Source organism: Chenopodium quinoa, unplaced genomic scaffold, assembly GCF_001683475.1.
Source record: "Chenopodium quinoa cultivar QQ74 unplaced genomic scaffold, ASM168347v1, whole genome shotgun sequence".
Classification (NCBI taxonomy): domain Eukaryota; kingdom Viridiplantae; phylum Streptophyta; class Magnoliopsida; order Caryophyllales; family Amaranthaceae; genus Chenopodium; species Chenopodium quinoa.
This window is the reverse complement of record NW_018745569.1, coordinates 1,923,787-1,945,198: the sequence shown is the minus strand read 5'-3', so window position 1 is coordinate 1,945,198 and position 21,412 is coordinate 1,923,787. Positions and strand designations below refer to the sequence as shown.

At 36.2% G+C, this 21,412-nt stretch overlaps 1 protein-coding gene across 1 annotated transcript; it reads left to right on the top strand.

Moving 5' to 3' along the window:
* The first annotated feature begins 3,029 nt into the window (after positions 1-3,029).
* LOC110716382 lies at positions 3,030-3,377 on the top strand. The gene has a single exon (XM_021894994.1). The coding sequence runs from the start codon at positions 3,030-3,032 to the stop codon at positions 3,375-3,377; it is 348 nt and encodes a 115-aa protein (XP_021750686.1).
* Positions 3,378-21,412: the final 18,035 nt, after the last annotated feature.

Sequence of the window (21,412 nt, the reverse complement as noted above, 5' to 3'; positions counted from 1 at the left end):
AATAATGTATACATTCATATATTAGTGGTTAAATTTATGTGTTGTCTGATCAAATTATGTCAATTGTTCTTTTTTTATGAAAAATTATGTCAAGTATTCTAAACGAAACGGAAGGAATACACTGTATATATATATGTAACAGTCTATAGTTTTTTTGTTTTTGTTTTGATTTGATTTGATTGGTTGTTGTATTTTGTTTTTAATTGGTTGTTGAATGGGTAGCAATTGTCTATCTTGGTTTAGAGTTTAGACGACCCCTCACAAGAGGGAGGTGACTTTAGACTTGGTGGGGTACCAAATACCAATTAGCACTAGAAAGGAGATTGCGTTTTGGTCAAAAGAATGCACCTTCTTCACGTTCCCGTGTTATTCACTTAAATGAATAAATGCTTGCATCTTAGTTAGGTATAGTTCACGGATGTATTATTAACAAAGTATATATGCAAATCCTAATGAAAACCAAAAAAATTAGACGTTTTTGATTTTATTTATGTTTATTTGATAAAGTTAAAGGTGTTTATGATTCTTGTTCTTCTTTATCTCAACGACTTTTGACATTTATCCGTATTTTTTTCAAAACTTTGTACGTTGGAAATTTGATTTGTCTTATATTTGAGTAGATAAGAATGTAACTTTTGATGATTTTTGACAAATTCTCATCCAAACCATATTTTGATCGTTGTATTGTAAAGATCCTGTTCACTTCACCTTAAAAAAAAAAAATATTTAGTACAAATAATTTTAGTTCAGCAAAAATAAGTTCAATTTAGTAAAAATAATTTCACTTCAGTAAAAATAATTTAAGCTCAGCAAATATAATTTCAGTTCAGTAAAAATAATTTCAGTTCAACAAAAATAAGGTGAATTGAACGGGGTCTACGTTGAAAAAAAAAGGAATGAAATCAATTAACTAAGATTATGAATTCATAAAACCTTGACACATATACAAGCCAATCCAATTAGTTTGCTTTATTTTTAAACCAAAAAAAAAATAAAAGGATCGAGGTTAAGTCATTTAGATTATAAATAAAAGGTTTACTTTTATGTGTGATTAATACGGAAGTATATAAGTTATTGATAGGGATATACGAGACTTGCAATATAATTGAAATCTAAGTTCAATAGCATGTTTGTAACAAAGTAAATCTTACTCTTTAATTTGTTAATCTATTTCTCCCTATTTATTTGTGATGTGCATGGAGAGATTCTATCAAACGGTAGAGGAGTCAATAATTCAAGGGAAATGGAAGCCAATTCGTGCAAGTCGTAATGGTCCGCTTCTTTCGAACTTATTTTTTGCAGATGATATAATTTTATTTGCAGAAGCAAGTGAAGATCAAGCTGCAATTATTCACCAATGCTTAAACCGATTTTGTAATGCTTCAGGGCAAAAGGTTAGCTTGGCGAAATCTCGGGTGTATTTTTCGAATAATGTTGATGAGATGTTGCAAGACTCGATTAGTAATGCCTTGCATATGGAAAAAACGGAGGATCTAGGCATGTATTTGGGAGTGCCAACCCTAACTAATCGTGTGACATTGGAAACGTATAGTCATCTTTGCGAAAAGATTGACCGTAGGTTAGCGGGATGGAAGTCGAAATACCTTTCACTTGCAGGCCGGATTACTCTTGCCAAGTCTACTTTCTCGACTACGGCTATGTACTCTATGCAAACCGCTAAAATTCCTCGTGGTATTTGTGATAAAGTTGATAAGAAGACGAGGCAATTTATTTGGGGTGGCAATGAAGAGCAAAGGAAGGTTCATCTTTTATCGTGGGAGATGCTGCAAAAACCCATGGATTAAGGAGGCATTGGTATTTTATCGGCCAAACAAGCAAATGCGGCTTTCTTGACTAAGCTTGGATGGCGTGTGCTTGCGGAACCGAATGCATTGTGGGCTAGAGTGCTAAGGGCTAAATATTGCAAAGGCAAATGTGACATTGATATGTTTGAACTGAAGGTAGGAATGTCAAATGTGTGGAGTGGAATAACGGAGAATACAAAGGTGATAGGTGAAGGAACTCGGATTGCTATTGGAGATGGGACTCGCACCTTATTCTGGGATCACTGTTGGTGTACAGACAGGCCTCTTTCGGACTTAGTTACTCAGCCCCTGTCGGAGGAGCTAGCAGGTGCTACGGTCAATGAGATGTGGGAAGAGGATATCGGGTGGCGTTGGAACACGTTCTCCCCTTTTCTTGATACCGATACTTTGAAGCTCATTCAAAGTCATGTAGTGTGCAAAAACTCAAACTTGGGAGATCTGGTTTATTGGAAGGATGGAGCAAAAAGGTCGATTTACAATTAGATCGGCAATAAGAATCATGAAGCATGGTATAGACACAATCGATGATGAGTGCTGGGATATGGTGTGGAAGGCTCTATTACAGCAGCAAATTAGATCGTTCATGTGGCTTGCTTGCCATGAGCGTTTGCTTGGCAACTTGAATAGATTCAAGAGGAAATGGCTCTAGACCCTAATTGTTTTATTTACGGGGCTGAAGAGGAGTCTAATTTGCATATGCTAAGGGATTGCCCGGCTGCAAAAGTGGTATGGAGGAAAACTCTTCCACCTTCGATTTATCACCTATTTTACAGTGGTAACATAGAGGAATGGATAGTCAAAAATATGAAGAACCCTGATCAAGATGATGCCGAGAGTTGGGTAGTCTATTTTGGGGTCACTCTTTGATGGATTTGAAGATGGCGCAATTGTTATGTGTTTAATAGAAGGGATGAACTTCCTCTCGATTTTTGTGCTTTTCTTCAAGTACGATATGAGGAAGCAAGGAGAGCTCTGATGAGTAACCTGGAAGAAAGTAGCAGCAGCAATCAGCCGAGGGTACAAACAAATGTCAGCTGGATCAAGCCTGGATTTGGGTGTTATGCTTTGAACTGTGAAGGCGCCGCAAAGGGGTGCCCTGGACCAGCAGGTGTGGAGCAATAATCAGGGATTATACGTACAGGAAAGTGCGTCTCGGCCTTCGCAAGTAACTTTGGCTATTGCACAGCGTTTCGAGCAGAGGTGATGGCTATAACTAGAGGCTTAGAGATTGTTCGAAATTTGCAAATTTCGAAGCTAGAAGTTCAGATGGATAACTTGGCCTGTGTTCAAGTGTTGCATAAACAAGAAGTTCAAAGAGGGGAGAACATCCATGACATCATCTATTGTCGTAATATGCTTAATGATTCGAGGTGGGAGGTAAATGTGGCACATGTGTATCGCGAAGGGAATCGAGCGGCGGATTGGTTTGCCAACCGCGAAATCATTCAAGACTCTCAACTTGTTTTCTTTAATAACATTCCGATAGAACTTAGTCGTATTTTAGAGGAGGATACTAGGGGTGTGGCGTTGCCATGCTTTGTCCCTCCGTAGTTAGGTGTCTTTGTGTTTTAGTAGCTGCTAGTTATTCTTTGTTTTTCGTTTTTTTCTTTGTTTGGTCATGTACCTCATTCGAATAAAAAAAATGTTAATCTAAATGCGAGTCCGAGCCCGATGCTGACACATTTTTTTGGGTATCCTTCGGTTAACTCAATTGACTCAGTCTGCTGGTCCGGCTCCATTGCTTTGGAACCGGACTCTTCACAATCTGGCCTGCTGTCGATGTCAGCAAGCGTCCTAGACTTCGGCTGACTTTCCGAATCCTTTGGTTCGGATAAGGAGCTAACTTTTCCTTTCCCCTTAAATTTTTCTTAGGCAAGGGTACCTTGGGCCGAAGCACTTAAGCTTTTCTACTTCTTAGTGCTTCGGTCTTTCTCTTTTTCTTTTTCCTCATCATCCTTGTCGTCGCGACGAGCTTTGGATGGCTTGAGGTAGTTAACTACCTCAAATGCAACGTTGCATTTGAGGGAAGCCTGTTGGCTTCCTTGAATTCTTTCGCAGTGGCCTTCGTCTGAGACATAGATCATCATCTGATGGTACGTGGAGACCACTCCTTGAATATGATGGATCATGGGTTTCCCCATGATCGCATTGTAGACAGATGGAACGTCCATGACAAAAAATTCGGCCATCACGTTTTGAGCTGCTCGGTTTCTACCGATGGTTACGGGAAGGGTGATCTTCCCATCTGGATATATTGCAGATCCATTGAATCCAAATACCGGGTAGGGTACCGGACTTAGGTCCTTGGTCTGCAACTTCAGCTTGTCGTAGGCATCCCGAAATAGGATGTTTGCCCAATACCACCGTCGACATGGGTTCGCCAGACGTTGTGGTTCGCTATCCCCGTGATGATTACCAGCGGGTCATCATGGGGGAATGCCACCCCCCGGTAGTCTTCGACTGTGAACGTAATGTTTGGCACTGGAGACTATGGACCTTGGATGGAGGCATGGTTGACTTGATGGGTCAGACTCCTCAAGTGGTGTTTTCGAGCGTTGAGGGAGCTCGTCCCCCCCGGAAATGACAAGGATGTAAAGATTCTCTTTGTCCTGCGACTTGTCTTTCTTTCGGTTGAAGTCCAGTTGTAGCCGAGAGTCTTGCTCGGCTTTTTTCTCTTCGCGGCGATCCGCGAGATATTTTTTCAGATAACTCTTTCGGACCATATCCTCGATCTGATATCTCAGCTGGATACAGTCCCCTCAGTGTGATGTCCAGGAGACTCATGGAACTCACACCATCGGTCTTTATTTTTGTTTTTATGCCACGACGGAAGTGGCCTCGGCTTCTTCCACTTCTCTTCGTTCTTCGTTAAGCTGTAAATTTTAGCACGCGGAAGAGCGAGAGGAGTGTAGGATTCGTATTTCCCTACAAATGGGGTTTTTTCTTTCTTCGGCTCAGCTGTCGAGGACGGTTCTGAGGCTTTTGCCTTCCCTTTCCTCTGATCCTGGCCTTTAGACTGTTGTCCTTTTGCCTTACAAGTCCCAGTTTGAGATTGGGACTTGGTTTTGTTTCATTTATCGGCTCGAATGTACTTATCCGAAGTGTCGAGGGCTTCCTCCAAGGTCTGCGGGGCATGCATTGTTAGGTTTTTATAGTGATTTCAAACAAGAAAAACACTTAAATTTGTGTGGGAACAAAACCTAAATAATATGATTACAATATAATGAAATGTAATTATTCAAATACAATACAAAGTATTTTCAATCAAGTAATAAATATCTAAGAAATTGCAGAAATTTCTATAGACAACACTAGTGTGAAGATAATCAAACTTGCCTTAACTACAAGCCGATACAACCAAGCATGAACATGAGAATACCAATGTCCCGTAAGACTAGATCTTTGATACACTGTCAAAGGCGTGTAAACACTTTCCTCAAGAGGTTTATTTCCCCTACACGGTACTTGGGTTAAATCGGAAATCCTCTTTGAGAGAAAATTGACAGAAATTTCGTTCTTAGTATTAGAATCGAAATCAAGATGATCAATTCACCAAAATCGGATTAATTGCAAGAGTTTTCTCACAAAAGTTTGCAAGAAATTTGAGAGAAAAGTGTAGGGAATACTACTTGGGGAGAAGAATAATAATGTCTGTATCTGTTCTTTCACGAAAATCAAGTCTTTTAATAAAAAACTCAACCGTCTGAAAAAACTGCAAAACAGGGAGGCGCGGGCGCGCCACCAGGTGGAGCGGGCGCTCCTATATTAGGAGCGAGCGCTCCTTACAATATCTGCAAAAATTCACAAAAAGGCAGCGAGGGGCGCGGTTTAGGCGTGACCAGCAGCGCGGGTGCGCCATCCAAGCAGTGCGGGCACGCCACCTGCCGCGCGGCCGCGCCATCCTCACCCTTCCAATTTGCCAATTTCTTGAGAGGTGCGCGGTTTAGGCGCGCACTCTGCGCGACTGCGCCTAACTTGCGCGGGCGCTCTTTATGGTCGCGAACGCGCAACCATCAACACTCTAAATATCCAACATTTAGAGTTTTGTTTCAAAGGTGCGTGGTTTTGTTTCATTTCTCGGCTCGAATGTACTTATCCGAAGTGTCTAGGGCTTCCTCCAAGGTCTGCGGGGTGTGCATGATCGTGAAGTCAAGGAACTTCCCAGGCTGTAGCCCATTTCGCTACGCGATAACGGCTAGCCCTTTGAAAGGAATGGGGTCCTTCAAACAAGTGTATTATTCCGATAGAGGGTTCAGAATTAATTAGGAAAGCTAATTATTCAGTGAGGTCAAGTGATCGGAATGCCTAGCTGGAAGCCGTTTCCGATCAGTAATATTAATGTATAAGTAATATTATAACTTGGTCTTGACTGAACCCTTCGGGTCACACCCAATTGTGTAACCGAACCAAAGCGACGAATTAATTCGAAGGATTAAATGAGTCGATAGAGATTTTACGAACTAAGACATCGGATTCCGAGCTTAGAGCGTCGAAGCCAAGCGTCGAAAGTCGAGTCGAATTCAGGAATTGACGAGACGAAAAAATCAGTCAAACAACAAGTCAACGCGCGTGAAAATCCTAGTCTCGATATGGCCTAGCCAATCGAGGGCTAGGTGGGTTAGCATTATTTGCCACAAAGGCAAGGCTTGGTCGCAAGCCCAACATGCATCGCATGCACTGGCTGGGCGAGCAACCATGCGGGCAACGCTTGGCAGCATGGCCGAGCATCCATGCGAGGAGGTGCGCCGTCGTTGGTGAACTCTAAGGGATATCAAAAAGTGAGAAAACCTTAGTTTGTAAACTCTAAGTTATTTTTTGTCTAGCCCCATCTAAGCTACGGGGTAGGGACCGGTTCTGGTTCGGTGAGCGAGGGTGTGAGCCGTCGGAGGTTTCGCACTTGCGGAGTTTGAAGCTTTTAAGTCCGAGCTCATTGAGTGAGCGAAGCAAGCGTCTAGGGTGAGTTTCTTCCTCTCTCATCTCTTTATGTGTTTGTGTTTTGTTTATTTGCATGCTTTTGTTTATGTTGTAATTATTATGAATGCGATCTGGTTTTTGGGTTTTGTTTCCGCGCGGTGTCGGACATCGCAAAACCCAACAGTGGTATAAGAGCCTCTTGCATTTAATTTTTAAAACTAAAATTAATTAAGGTGATTTAAATGGATTTAAATTTCTGGTTAAGCATCCTAATTAGACTAGGACCTCGTTTTTAATTAGATTAAAATCGTATTTATGCTAATTTTGGCCTACGAACCCCGATTTTGACTCAAAAAGAGTGGATTTTGGGTGGAATCAACGTTCTAAATCATTTTTTTTTATCCACAAAGTGTTTAAAAATGACCTTCCAGAAGCCAAAATCCACCCAGAAATTGGTTTTTCGTTTACAACGAAATTTTTTAAATCTTTAAACGTTGATTAATTATGGCATGTAATTGTTGGATTATGTGTTTGATTATACTATTAATCTTCTGCAATTTTAACCCTTATTAAGCCTGTTTATGAAGTCATATTGGTGCTTAATTTGGTGAAGTCATGTTTATTAAGCATGTTTATTTGGTTGGATCTTAACTTACTAAAATCCATAATGAACAAATTTTTGGTTTTAATCATTTTGGAAGTTGATTAAAATCTTAAATGTTCATACTTATGCTTGAAATATTATTGTTCTTCATATTAGAAGGTTACAATATCAAATGTGCATAAGTAAGTGTTGGATAAATTTTTCATTGGATGATTGACTATTAAATCATTTTTGTCAAATCTTATTATTAGTTTATGTTGATTAAATTAATTGTCAGAATAACCGTCAATGTTTGTTGCATCAAGTTGAGCCAAAAATAATTTAAAGAATGGTTCTTGAATTAATTTTGGTTTGTGCACTAAAATTGAATTTAATTAACTTGGACTTGTATTATTTTCAATATTGCTCAATATTAGTTCTAAAATCAATTTAGAATTAATTTTTATGTCACACAAAAATTCGGAATAAAATCCGAAAGCACAACAAGCGACAAATCGAAGCCGATGCTTCGAGCACCTAGGCTCGGCTAGCAGGGCTGCTTACGGCAGCCCACAAGTTGCTACCAGTAGCGCCTACGGCTAGCACCGAGCCAAGGCATGTGCGACATGTGCGAGGGAGTATGCGTGTGGTGGGCGGACTGCGACTGCCAGGCAGCGCCCATCCCGCAAGGCAAGGCTGCCTAGTAGCGCCTACGGCCAGCACAAGCATGCGCGCCAGCATGCTGCTAGCACCAGCGACACGTAAGCATGCTAGGCATGCTGCGACGCTGCCAATTCTAGTAGGCGCGGGGCACGCTGTTGTGGATGTGCGACTAGCACCCATGCGCTTTATCTCCAGGCTTGGGTGCCTAGCAAGCCTAGCCTCATGGCTTGGATGCTAGGCACTCGGCCATTTGGGGGTTTATTATTTTGCTAAGTTTTGCGTTTTTTTATTATAACGAGGCTAGGCCTCGGTTTTTCCGGCACTTGCAAAAATTATTTGGCAAAATTTTGGGTTAATCGGCTTAATTAATTTTAATTGGATTAATTTTAATTAAGTTGGATGTGGAATTTAGTGGGAGCTTCATTAATCGTTTTGAGCTATTATTATTGCGTTTATTCACATAATCGGAAAATTATTTTTACTAGTTTTAATTAGGCGTGTTAATTGGATTAACCACCTAAGTTTGTTAATTGGATTAACACCCCAATAATTCTCTCTTTAAAAACCTGTAATACCTTTAACAATCTGCAAGAGAATTATTGACGTGCTACCGTCACGTGTTCAAACGTTAAGGCTAGTTCAAAATTTAGCAGCGGAAAAACTAACTCAGTTATCAATAAGTTTCAAAACCAAAAATCAATACAAATTTAGTCTTACAATCTGGAACCATTAAGGCCCTTATTCAAAACCCAATAAAAGTAGTAAATAAACCAAACTAAAGTTTAATTAAATCCAAACTTGTGAGTTGAAAATACTGTGGAAACATCCAACACTCCACTCAAAATCCCACCACCTTGATGCAAATTCTGAATATGTATAAACTTGTGATTAATCTGCTCCCCAATATTATAAGTGTAAAAATTAGATCATTACAGGGTCATTGAAAAGGCGAAGGCCATGACCAGGAAAGAGACACACAAAAGCAGGCAATCAGCAACGCTGAGTACACACAAGCTATGAAATATAACAAAGAATCCCTAAAACGTTACTAAAAATCAATCAGCACACACAATTTAATTATTGACTCAAACACACGCTTCAACTATTAACATTAGTAAGACTTCACTAATAATAATTCATTTCATTACATTCATTGATTGGATTAAGCAATAGACAAGGTTGTCTCCCCATGCTCAATTTCGGAACATCAATAAAAGAAAAACCTCATGCCTCCTTTCGGAAACATCAATAAACTTCCAATGGAAGACGGGCAAGACTCCGTGGCCATAGCTAGTATGAGATCTCATCTAACTCCTTATAGTTTTAAAAAGTATTTGAAAACAAGAGACTCGTAGATCAGACGGCCTCTAAGAAGTACACGGCTAATACCCCGTGAACCCCAACCCTTGATTGTCAACACTCTAGATGTGCACAAATCCAGAGTTTTATTGCTCATTCTTCTTGCACTTGACGTGATTTACAAGTTTAAACTTGGTGATGACTCAAATGCAAAACAATACACCCAATCATACATCAATCATTCAAACAATTCAAATTTCCAATTCAATTCTTGATTTATAGTGACAAACAATATTTAGTATTGAATCCTTTAACTACCTCGGTGTATAAACACCTTAAGTGCATAAGGAACCTCAAATCTTCGACCTCGTCTTGTAAGACTTTAATTCTCCCTTTACCCATTCCAATTCATAAACATGAACGAGTAATAAGATAATTCATTCCACATATTTATGTACCTTAGCCTCTTAGCTCATCTTGCAAGTTATTGCATAAATAACACTTACAAGAAAATCAATACGCATTTCTCATACATGAATCAAACCAATCATCACATTAATCATCAATCAACTCACTACCAAACAATTTCATCCAATCTACAAGTTTCCTAACATGATTCTAAGTTTTCCTAGTCCTTAAACATGCTCTTAAAGTCAAGTTTTTCGTATCCTTGTACGTACCTTGAGTAAACGAGTTGGTTGACCACTTTAGGAACTAGAAATCGCCTTCTACAAATTCCTCTCCTAAACCAAACAATAATAATTCAATCAATGCTCAAGCAATATAATTTACAACAATACTAACTGTTAGGTTTACAGTGATTACAATGAAGAAAACACTTAAAATATGTGTGGGAACAAAACCTAAATTATATGATTACAATATAAATTGTAAATATCAAATACAACACAATGTATTTCAACAAAGTATTAGAAAAGTCTAAGAAATTACAAAAATTTACAAAGATTACACTAGTGTGAAAAGATCAAACTTGCCTTTCCTCCAAGCCGATGACAACAAGCATGAACATGAGAATACTAATGTCCCGTAAGACTCAAACCTTAATACACTGTCAAAGGCGTGTATACACTTTCCTAAAGAGGTTTATTTCCCCCACAAGGTGCTTGGGTTAAACCGGAAATCCTCTTTGAGATACAATTGACAGCAAATTTCGTTCTTAGCACTAGAATCGAAATACAATGAACAATTCACAAAGAAGGCTAAATTTCAAGAGTTTTCTATGAGAAGTTTGCAAGATTTCTCAATGAAAATGTGGAGAATTCTATTTCTTAGAGAGGAAGAACAAGAGAGAAAAACTAAATTCTATTCAATCTCTCAATCGCATCTTTTTAATAAAAGATCAAAAAACCGCAACTGCTAGAGGGCCGCGGGCGCAGGTGCTTAGGCCGCGGGCGCGGACAGGGTGAACATGGTTCACTCCCAATTTTCTGGAGATGCCGGGTCGCGCCCTGGGAGAAGGCTCTCCCCAGACCCGCGGGCGCGGCATCCTGGCTCCCCTCATACACTCTATATATTCCAACACTAACTTACTTTAAAACCCCTTAAACCATTAAAATAATGCTTTTAAATTACTCACAATAGTCAAAGTTAATAATTCAATAGTTCAACTATAAGTTTATATGTTAAAATCATCAAAATATAGCTTATAACATGAAATTCCAGTAACTTTAAAGTAAGGATTATAATCCGAAAAATTTAGTTTAAAATTATAAAACAACCTTATAGACATCTCTACTTGAAATAATCATTATATAGTAGGTTAGTATGTTAAAAACCTAAAAATCCATCATTAAACCATGATTTTAAACCTTTAAAACCAAGATTAAAAATCTGAAAATTTAATTTAATAGTAGAATGTATGAATACAACAATTTAAACTTGAAATATATAATTAGAATTCAATTAGTTTCATAAAAACTCAATCAAACCTTCAAAATTCAATTAAACAACACTTTAAAACCTTCTGTTTTGCTAAAGTTAAAAGCTTATATATTGTTCTTTAAGTTTCCTACATAAAAACCTTAAAATACATACTTACTCATGAAATTACAGCAAGTTTAGAGCTTTATAAAAATCTGAAAATTTATTTTAAACAGTAAACCTTCGTTAAAAGTAAAAAACTGCATGAAAATCATATTTAAAGGCTGAATTTGGCCACGAAAAGGTGGTGCTTACTACTATTGTAGTAAGTCTTGATTAAAACGTCGTTTACACACGAAAAACACTATTTTATTGTAAAAAACGAACGAGTTAGAATCTAAACGTGATTAAAACTAGATTAAAAAAAATTAAGAACGGAGATCATAAGTTGATTACGGAAAACTGAAAATTTGTTTTTATGCTTAATTAATCATTAGAATTTAAATAGGAACAAAAGCCCCAAATTAATTGATCATAGAACCCTAAAATCCCAATTTAACTAAATTAAAACCCTAAGTTTGAAATCACAAAATCTGAAAATTAAAACAACAATTATAACCTGAAATTATTAGTTTAAAACATCACACACATGATTTTGATACTAAATAATCTAATTTCAAGCAATAAAAACCAAAACCCAAAAATCAATTACAAATGCTTTATGAAAATAATAAGAAATAAAGGAGGAAGAAAATAAGACTAACCTTTTTGTGTGGGGGAAAATTTTGGGATTCATGGGGTATTTATAGGAGAGAATTGTAGGGTAGAATTGAGCCTCATGAAAATAATGGGCCAATTAAATAAACAAATGAGTTAGGCTTTATTTTGATAATAATGGATTGTAGGATATAGGTTCATAAAATAATTTAGCCTAAATTTTTTTTATTAACCCAATTAATAATTTGAAACTTTTAAAATAAATTATGAAAAAATACAAATAAATATTATAAATAAAATAAAATTTCATTTATAAAATATTTATAAATATGGGGGGAAACAAGTAAATTTATTTGTGACTACTTATAATTATGAGGCAAACTTCTTTGTTTATGATTAAGTTGAGTAAGAGTGGCGTGGGATGGAAACTAGTTTCTTAAATTTATTTAATCCTGCGTGTGGATTGTGCTTATATTTGTTTGATTTTGCTTGGGACAAGGGGTGCAAAGACCAAGGTACCCTTTTGAACCAATTTGTATGATAAAATGTAATATTGTGATTGAATGAATATATGTGCACGATGTTTGAATTCTGTTAAAGCTGGAGCGAATGTTTACCTTCCTTCAGGCGTAGAACTAGAATGGCGAATAATACTGCTTTAGCTGAGGCCATTCGCATGTTGGCTGAGAACTTGAATCAGAACTGGGATGACCAACCCAATCCCCAAGCTAAGATGTTAAAGAAGTTCGCTCAAGTTAGGCCACCAGTTTTCAAGGGAGGTGCCGATCCTACTTTCTTGGAAAACTGGATTCGAGAGTTCGATAAGTTATTTGTGGCATTGAATTGTCCTGAGGGTATGAAAGTTGACCAAGCTGCTATGTACCTTAAGGATGAGGCTGATATCTGGTGGAGAGCTAATGCTGAAATAGTTAAGGCCAAACCAAATTTTAGGTGGGAAGTGTTTAAGACTGCATTAAGGGATAAGTTTTACCCCCCATTTCTGAAGAAACAAAAGGCTCAGGAGTTTATAAACTTAGAGATGGGCCGAATGTCAATTTCAGAGTACTATTATAAGTTTATGACCCTTGCTAGGTTTGCCCCTGAGGTTGTCCCGACTGAAGAACTGAAGGCTTAGAGGTTTGAACAAGGATTGACCAAATAGTTACAAAAAGACCTAGCTGGGAAAGTTTTTAAGACCCTAGATAAGGTATATGAGAGAGTTTCACACACGTATCATCTAAACTCTACGGATGTGGGAGAGAGTGCTAAGGTTGGGGAGAGAAGGAAGGACTATGGGAATTCTGAAAACCAAGGTAACTTCAAGAGGTTTAGGAATGGGAACTCATCTGAGAAGGGTAACCAAAATGTTAGCAATTCCTCTAATGATAGCAACGGGGAGAGGAAATCTTTTGTAAGTGGTGTAGTAAGAACCACCCTGGGAGAGAATGTGATGGGAATTTAGTGACTTGCAGGTTCTGTAATAAGAAAGGGGATAGGGAGTATGAGTGTTACACCAAGCTGAACCAACAAGGAAATAATGGAAATGGTGGAAATAACCAATCGAGGTCTAGTAATTCCTATAACCAGGGAGGAAAGAGTAATGGGCAGAGTGGTCAGTCTGGGATTAGTAACAATAATGGCAACAATAATATTGGTAATGGCAACAATGGTAATCAGGGAAGGAGCAACACTCCCGGGCGTTTGTATGTAATGGGCAAAGGAGAGGATGAGAGGTCCTCAGATGTGATTACTGGTACTTTCTCTTTTCACTTAACTCTTTTCTTAAGGTGAGTTATAGGGGCGTAACTCTTTTCTTTAAGAGGGTTAGAATGCGATATAACTTCGCGCTTTTTACCTCATTTATGCCATTTATTGCTTAAGTTTGCATGATTTTACTCATTGTTGCATAATATTATTGTGTTTGCATGCAATTAAAGTGTGTAAACTTTGGCCAAGTACGATTTTGTTGAGTATAAGTATGAGTTTGTTGAGTGTATATGTGTTAAGAAGCAAGCAATTTACAGCAATACAAATCAAAAGTTTTTGAATAATTTTGAGAAATTATGATTCTGGGTTAAGTTTCGGGAACGAAACTTCTCTTAAGAGGGGTAAATTGTAATCCCTCCGTATTTATAAATATTTTATAAATTTTATTTTATTTTATTTATAATATTTATTTGTATTTTTTCATAATTTAAATTTTAAAAGTTTCAAATTATTAATTGGTTCAAAAATTATTTTAGGCAAAATTATTTTATGAACCTATATCCTACAATCCATTATTATAAAAACAAAGCCTACCCCATTTTTTTATTTAATTGGCCCATTATTTTCATGAGGCCCAATTACCCTACAATTCTCTCCTATAAATATCCCATGAATCCCCAAATTTTCCCCCACACAAAAAGGTTAGTCTTATTTTCTTCCTCCTTTATTTCTTATTATTTTCATCAAGCTTATGTAATTGATTTTTGGGTTTTGGTTTTTATTGCTTGAAATTAGTTTATTTAGTATCAAAATCATGTTTTTGATGTTTTAAACTAATAATTTAAGATTATGATTGTTGTTTTAATTTTCAGATTTTGTAATTTTAAACTTAGGGTTTTAATTTAGTTAAATTGGGTTTAGGTTTCTAATGATCAATTAATTTGGGGCTTTTGTTCCTATTGAATTTCTAATGATTAATTTAGCATAAAAACAAATTTTCAGTTTTCCGTAATCAATTTATGATCTCCGTTCTTAATTTTTTTTAATCACGTTTAGATTCTAACTCGTCCGATTTTTACAAAAATAATAGTGTTTTTCGTGTGTAAACGACGTTTTAATCAAGAGAGCACCACCCTCTCGTGGCCAAATTCAGCCTCTAAATATGGTTTTCGGGCAGTTTTTGATTTTTAACGAAGGTTTAATGTTTAAAATAAATTTTCAGATTTTTATAAAGCTCTAAACTTGTTGTAATTTCATGAGTAAGTATGTATTTTAAGGTTTTTATGTAGGAAACTTAAAGAACAATATATAAGCTTTTAACTCTAGCAAAAAGGAAGGTTTTAAAGTGTTGTTTAATTGAATTTTGAAGGTTTGATTGAGTTTGTATGAAACTAATTGAATTCCAATTATTTATTTCAAGTTTAAATTGTTGTATTCATACATTCTACTATTAAATTAAATTTTCAGATTTTTAATCTTGGTTTTAAAGGTTTTAAATCATGGATTTATGATGGATTTTTCGGTTTTTAACATACCAACCTACTATATAATGATTATTTCAAGTAGAGATGTTTATAAGGTTGTTTTATAATTTTAAACTAAATTTTCAGATTATAATCCTTACTTTAAAGTTGCTGGAATTTCATGTTATAAGCTATATTTTCATGATTTTAACATATAAACTTATAGTTGAACTATATAATTATTAACTTTGACTATTGTGAGTAATTTAAAAGCATTATTTTAATGGTTTAAGGGGTTTTAAAGTAAGTTAGTAATGCTGTAAATTATATTGCTTGAGTATTGATTGAATTATTATTGTTTGGTTTAGGAGAGGACTTTGTAGAAGGCGATTTCCAGTTCCTAAAGTGGCCAACCAACTCGTGTACTCAAGGTACGTACAAGGATACGAAAACCTTGACTTTAGGAGCATGTTTAAGGACTAGGAAAACTTAGAATCATGTTAGGAAACTTGTAGATTGGATGAAATTGTTTGGTAGTGAGTTGATTGATGATTAATATGATGATTGGTTTGATTCATGTATGAGAAATGCGTATTGTTTTTTCTTGTAAGTGTTATTTATGCAATAAATTGCAAGATGAGCTAAGAGGCTAAGGTACATAAATATGTGGAATGAATTATCTTATTACTCGTTCATGTTTATGAATTGGAATGGGTAAAGGGAGAATTAAAGTCTTACAAGACGAGGTCGAAGATTTGGGGTTCCTTATGCATTTAAGGTGTTTATACACCGAGGTAGTTAAAGGATTCAATACTAAATATTGTTTGTCACTAATAAATCAAGAATTGAATTGGAAATTTGAACTGTTTGAATGATTGATGTATGATTGGGTGTATTGTTTTGCATTTGAGTTATCACCAAGTTTAAACTTGTAAATCACGTAAAGTACAAGATGGATGAGCAATAAAACTCTGGATTTGTGCACATCTAGAGTATTGACAATCAGGGGTTGGGGTTCACGGGGTATCAGCCGTGTACTTCTTAAAGGCCGTCTGATCTACGAGTCTCTTGTTTTCAAATACTTTTTAAAACTATAAGGAGTTAGATGAGATCTCATACTATCTATGGCCACGGAGTCGTGCCCGTCTGCCATTGGATGTTTATTGATGTTTCCGAAAGGAGGCATGGGGTTTTTCTTTTATTGATGTTCCGAAATGGAGCATGGGAAGACGACCTTGTCTATTGCTTAATCCAATTAATGAATGTAATGAAATAAATTATTGTTAGTGAAGTCTTACTAATGTTAATAGTTGAAGCGTGTGTTTGAGTCAATAATTAAATTGTGTGTACTGATTAATTTTTAGTAACATTTTAGGGATTCTTTTGTTATATTTCATAGCTTGTGTGTACTCAGCATTGCTGATTGCGTGCTTTTGTGTGTCTCTTTCCTGGTCATGGCCTTCGCCTTTTCAATGACCCTGTAATGATCCAATTTTTACACTTGTAATATTGGGGTGCAAATTAATCACAAGTTTATACATAATCAGAACTTGCATCAAGGTGGTGGGATTTTGAGTGGAGTGTTGGATGTTTCCACAGTATATTTCAAATCATAAGTTTGGATTTAATTAAACTTTAGTTTGGTTTATTTACTACTTTTTTTGGGTTTTGAATAAGGGCCTTAATGGTTCCAACTTGTAATACTAAATTTGGTATTGATTTTTGGTTTTGAAACTTATTGATAACTGAGTTAGTTTTTCCACTGCTAAATTCTGAACTAGCCTTAACGTTGAACACGTGGCGGTAGCACGTCAGTAATTCTCTTGCAGATTGTTAAAGGTAATACTGGTTTTTAAAGAGAGAATTATTGGGGTGTTACAAGGAGTTTGGAGGTTTATGGGCTTCCTAACCTAGTCTAATTATAATAGGATTATAAGTAGACTAGGTGCCTAGGTTTTTCTATGAGAACAGTCTGACTGTCTTTTTGTGAAACCCTAATTAGCAAACACTAAACCTAGCCCTCCCAAACTCCTTCTCTCTCACAGGTCCCTCCTCCCCTCTCGGCGCCGGCTTGTGCAAGGTGGTGGTGGTTCGTCGTGGTTGTCGGTTTTCCGTCAAAGGTAGTGATCGTGGTTTTCCCCTTCACTCGACCAATCTAGTATGTGGACGCTTGTTCGAATCCCGTGGACCAAGTAGAGGAGTCACGCTAGGGGCTTTATTCTCTCCCTGATTTGCTAATTGAATAGCTACGTGGAATTCACGCTTCAAAGGTATAAATATGTGATTCTTGTGTGCTATGCATGTGATCTTGATTTAGGTGCGTATGAATGTGATTCATAAAATTCCGCTTATAGTACCTAAAAAGTCCTAAAGTGGTATCAGTTAGCCTCTTGCATGAACACGCTTGATTATAATAACACGATTATTTAAAGTCATGTTCATAATTTTATAATCAATTAAGAGGGAGAATTAATTTAATTATGGTTTAATTATTATGTTAAATATGATTTAACTATTGGAATTGATTAAATGTGATTTAATGATGCTCAAAATAGCCATGAAGAGGACCGAATTTTAGCCCTAAATTGTTCAAAATTTTCGAACACCTAACCCTAATTTTCGAATTTTTCGAAATTTAAAGCCCTAAATTTTTTGATTTTTGTGCTTGTTTTGTTTTAATTCGATTTAATTCATGTTTCATAATTTTAATTAGATTTATTTATGCATAAAAATGTTTTATGTATTATCACCAATTTAAATTTTAAAAGTTAGAGTTAAATTGGGTTGATTTTATGAAGAACCCTAATTATTAGAATTGAATGGGATTTAATTTTAATTATTGGACTGATTTTATTTAATTTTAGCAAAAGTTATTTTAATTAAATTAAAAACAAAAAAAATAAAAAAAAATAAAGTGGCCGGCAGCCACGGTTGCTGCCGACCGGGGTCAGTTCAAGAGGGAAGGAGGGAAGGCAGGTGGTTCGTGTTGGCTAGATAGCAGCGTGCAAGTGTTGCACGGCTGCTGTCGCGGCTGCCGTTGTTGCTATTGATGTTGCCTTGCGCGGCATTGGCTGCTGAAATGTAGCCAGCCACCGTGGCTAGCCTAGACTGGCCACGCACGGTGGCCTGCAGCCATGGCAGAGCTGCTGCTCGCTGCAGCCCTTGCGGCACTGTAAAGCAGTCACCACCGTGGCTAACTTCGGCTAGCCAACCACGGTGGCCTCGTGTGGCACGGTTTTTCAAAAAAAAAATCTAATTTTTATTTTGAGATAAAATCAGTTTTAATTTTAGAATAAAATCAAATTTTTCTGACCATATTCAAAAGGATAATAATTGATTTAAATAATGTGATTATCCCATAATTAGATTAGGAAATAATTGATTTTAACATTATTCGATTGGTTAGTAATTAGGATAGAATCTCCTAAATTAGTTAGGATAATCATGGAAAATAAATATGATTTATCTTTCCATATTAAAATATGATTTGATTCTATCTCATGCCAAAATATATATGATATTTTATAGATGAGAATGAATTATATATGATATTATCTAATTATGATTAAAAATATGAGATATTTTAGGTAATGTGTTGCCTTAATTATGAACATTCGATGTTGTAATTTAGACAAGCATGTTGAGTGAATTTATTATATGGCACCTTTTATAATATATTAAATTATGTTGCTATATATAGACTAGTTTGGCCCATATATTCTAAATATCATCTGCTCATCGTGACGTATTTTTGTAATCTAAGTACGGTTTGCGTACCGTTAAGTACTCTTATAACTTTCATTTAAAGTAAATATTTTAGTTATTTAAATAGTTTAGTCCAAAGAAGCCATGAAGTGAAGGCCAAAAGGAGCAAGGTGGATGGAGATCCATGAAGGTTCAAGTGGAAGTTTTTTCAATTCTAGTTTTCTTAGGACTAAGGGGCCATACTATGTCATGTTTTATTTATGCAATAGTAGATCATGCATGTTAGATTTTATTGATGTTTGTGATGATGCGCTAGAGCTCACTAAATAAATCACAACATAATAAATCTAGGTCCCAGTAATATTGTGATTGCTTTCCCAATTAGATACCCAACAACCCTTCGATCGTGAGTGATGGGTCTGCCTCCGCATAGTGTCACTTGTTATCTTAGGTAATTTGGGGTAGATCACGTTCTACACATTTAGTTGGTTGTGCTCAACAAGGTTACCTAATGCGTTTAGAAACTTGAAGCAAATTAAAGGGTAATAATTAAACATGTGATGGTTAATTATTCACCCAAGAGTTACAAGAGTTGTAATCAGTAAAGAGTTTACTCACCTTGAAAATGTAATGCTTGATGGTAGGGCCTTAGTCCGGTCAACTGTTACACAAATAAAGGATCTTGGAATCACTTAAATTCAATTTGGGATCATTTAATATTGAATAAAGTGCTTTAAAGTAACCTATTTAATTCGTTTATGGTACTTTAATTTTATTAAACATAATTATTAAACTTTGCCTTATTCTGTCATAGATGGGTAGCCGTAATAATGACAACAACATTTACAATCTTCAACCATTCCTTGAGAAGGATAGGTTGATATGGGATAACTTTTCCAACTGGGAAAGAATGCTGAGACTTGTTCTGAAATCTGAAGGAAGAGAGGATGTCAGTGACACCCCATTGCCTGCACCTTTGCCAGGATACGCTACTAAGGCTCAGAAGCGTAGACATAAGGAGATTGATAGGGTTGTACCTATCACTTGTTTAATGATTGCTACTATGGAGCCTGGCCTTCAAAAGCATTTTGAATATTAGGATGCATACACTATCATGCAAGAACTCAAAGCCTTGTTTAAGAAATAGGCACGAGTTGAAAGGTACGAGCTCCATAAAGAGATTTTAGATTGTAAGATGGAGAAGGGTGCTACAGTTCAAGATCATGTTTTCAAAATGATCGGCTTGATTCAAATTTAGAGAAACTGGGGCACCATACAGTAATGAGATGACTACGGACATCATTCTCCACTCACTTCCAGAGTTCTTTAACCAGTTTATCATGAACTTTAATATGTCTGATGCTGAAAAGAGTATGAATGAGTTGCATGCTATGTCGGTTAGTGCAGAGAAGAAAATCCCCAAGGACGTTAAGAAAGAGGTTCTTATGGTCCAAAAGGGAAGGGGTTTAAGAATAAGGGGCAAGGGGAAAGTGTCAAGAGCAAGGGCAAGAAAGTTGCCAAGGATCCTACAAAGCCCAAGGCAAATCCAATGCCCAAGCCTGCAAGTGAAAGTGAATGCTTTTACTGCAAGAAGAAAAGGCATTGGAAGCGCAACTGCCAGAAGTATCTTGACTTCCTTAAAAAGAATAGAGCATCGACCTCGAGTAACATGTTATAAACATTTTAACTTTCACTTAGGTATGTGATACAAAGTTGCAGTGCTAACATTATTCATGTTGTACAGAAACTGCAAAGAAGTGAGGCTAGCGTGGAAATGGAGCTTAAGGGTGCACAAGAAGTGTTCAAGTAGCCAGGAAAAGCTTCATAGTTTTATTTCTGATCAGTTTATCATGATTTAAACCATTTCCAGTTTTGATGAGACAATTTTTCAGTTTTGTTTTAAATACTGAATTGTTTTTACTTGGCATGGAAAAGTGTTGATCCATGATCAAGGTAATAAATTGTTTTCATTTTTGCTAGTTATGATTTAATTTTGTTCTATAAGATTGATATAAGTATATCACAAAAGCAAAATAGATGATTCAAAACAAACCTACTTATAACATAGTAAGGTTAGGTCAAATTAACCAATTGCACATCCAAAGTTACAAGATGGACTCTTATTCCTCATTTGATTATGAATCATTTGTGAATTACAAGGTTAGATGACCAAGTCACCTTTTAGTTGAAAGGGTGAAAGAGCTAATGATATTTTGGAACTCATACATATGGATGTGTGTGGACCAATAAGTTCAAAATCTAGATATAGATTTAACTATTTTATTGCTTTTACTGACGATTTAAGTACATATGACTATATTTACTTAATGAAGTAAAGGTTGGAATCATTGAAAAGTTTGAAATTCCAGAATGAAATGTAAAATCAGTTTGAGATAAACAATTAAAGCACTACGATGTGAACGTTGTGATAAATATTAACTCAAGACTATAATGATCATCTAGAAGCTGTGAAATTATTTCACAATTAAAGGAACGCAACAATTAAAAACGTGTTAGGAAGGAGGAATCAAACCTTACTTGCTATGGTTTGATCCAAGATTGGCTTTAATGATTTACACACATCGTTTTGAAGATATGCATTAGAAAACATTTGCGAATATACTAAACAAGAAATCCATCCAAAGCAGTTGAGA

Coding starts and splice junctions, on each gene's coding strand:
- LOC110716382 (XM_021894994.1), top strand. CDS start 3,030: ATGGCTATAACTAGAGGCTTAGAGATTGTTCGAAATTTGCAAATTTCG.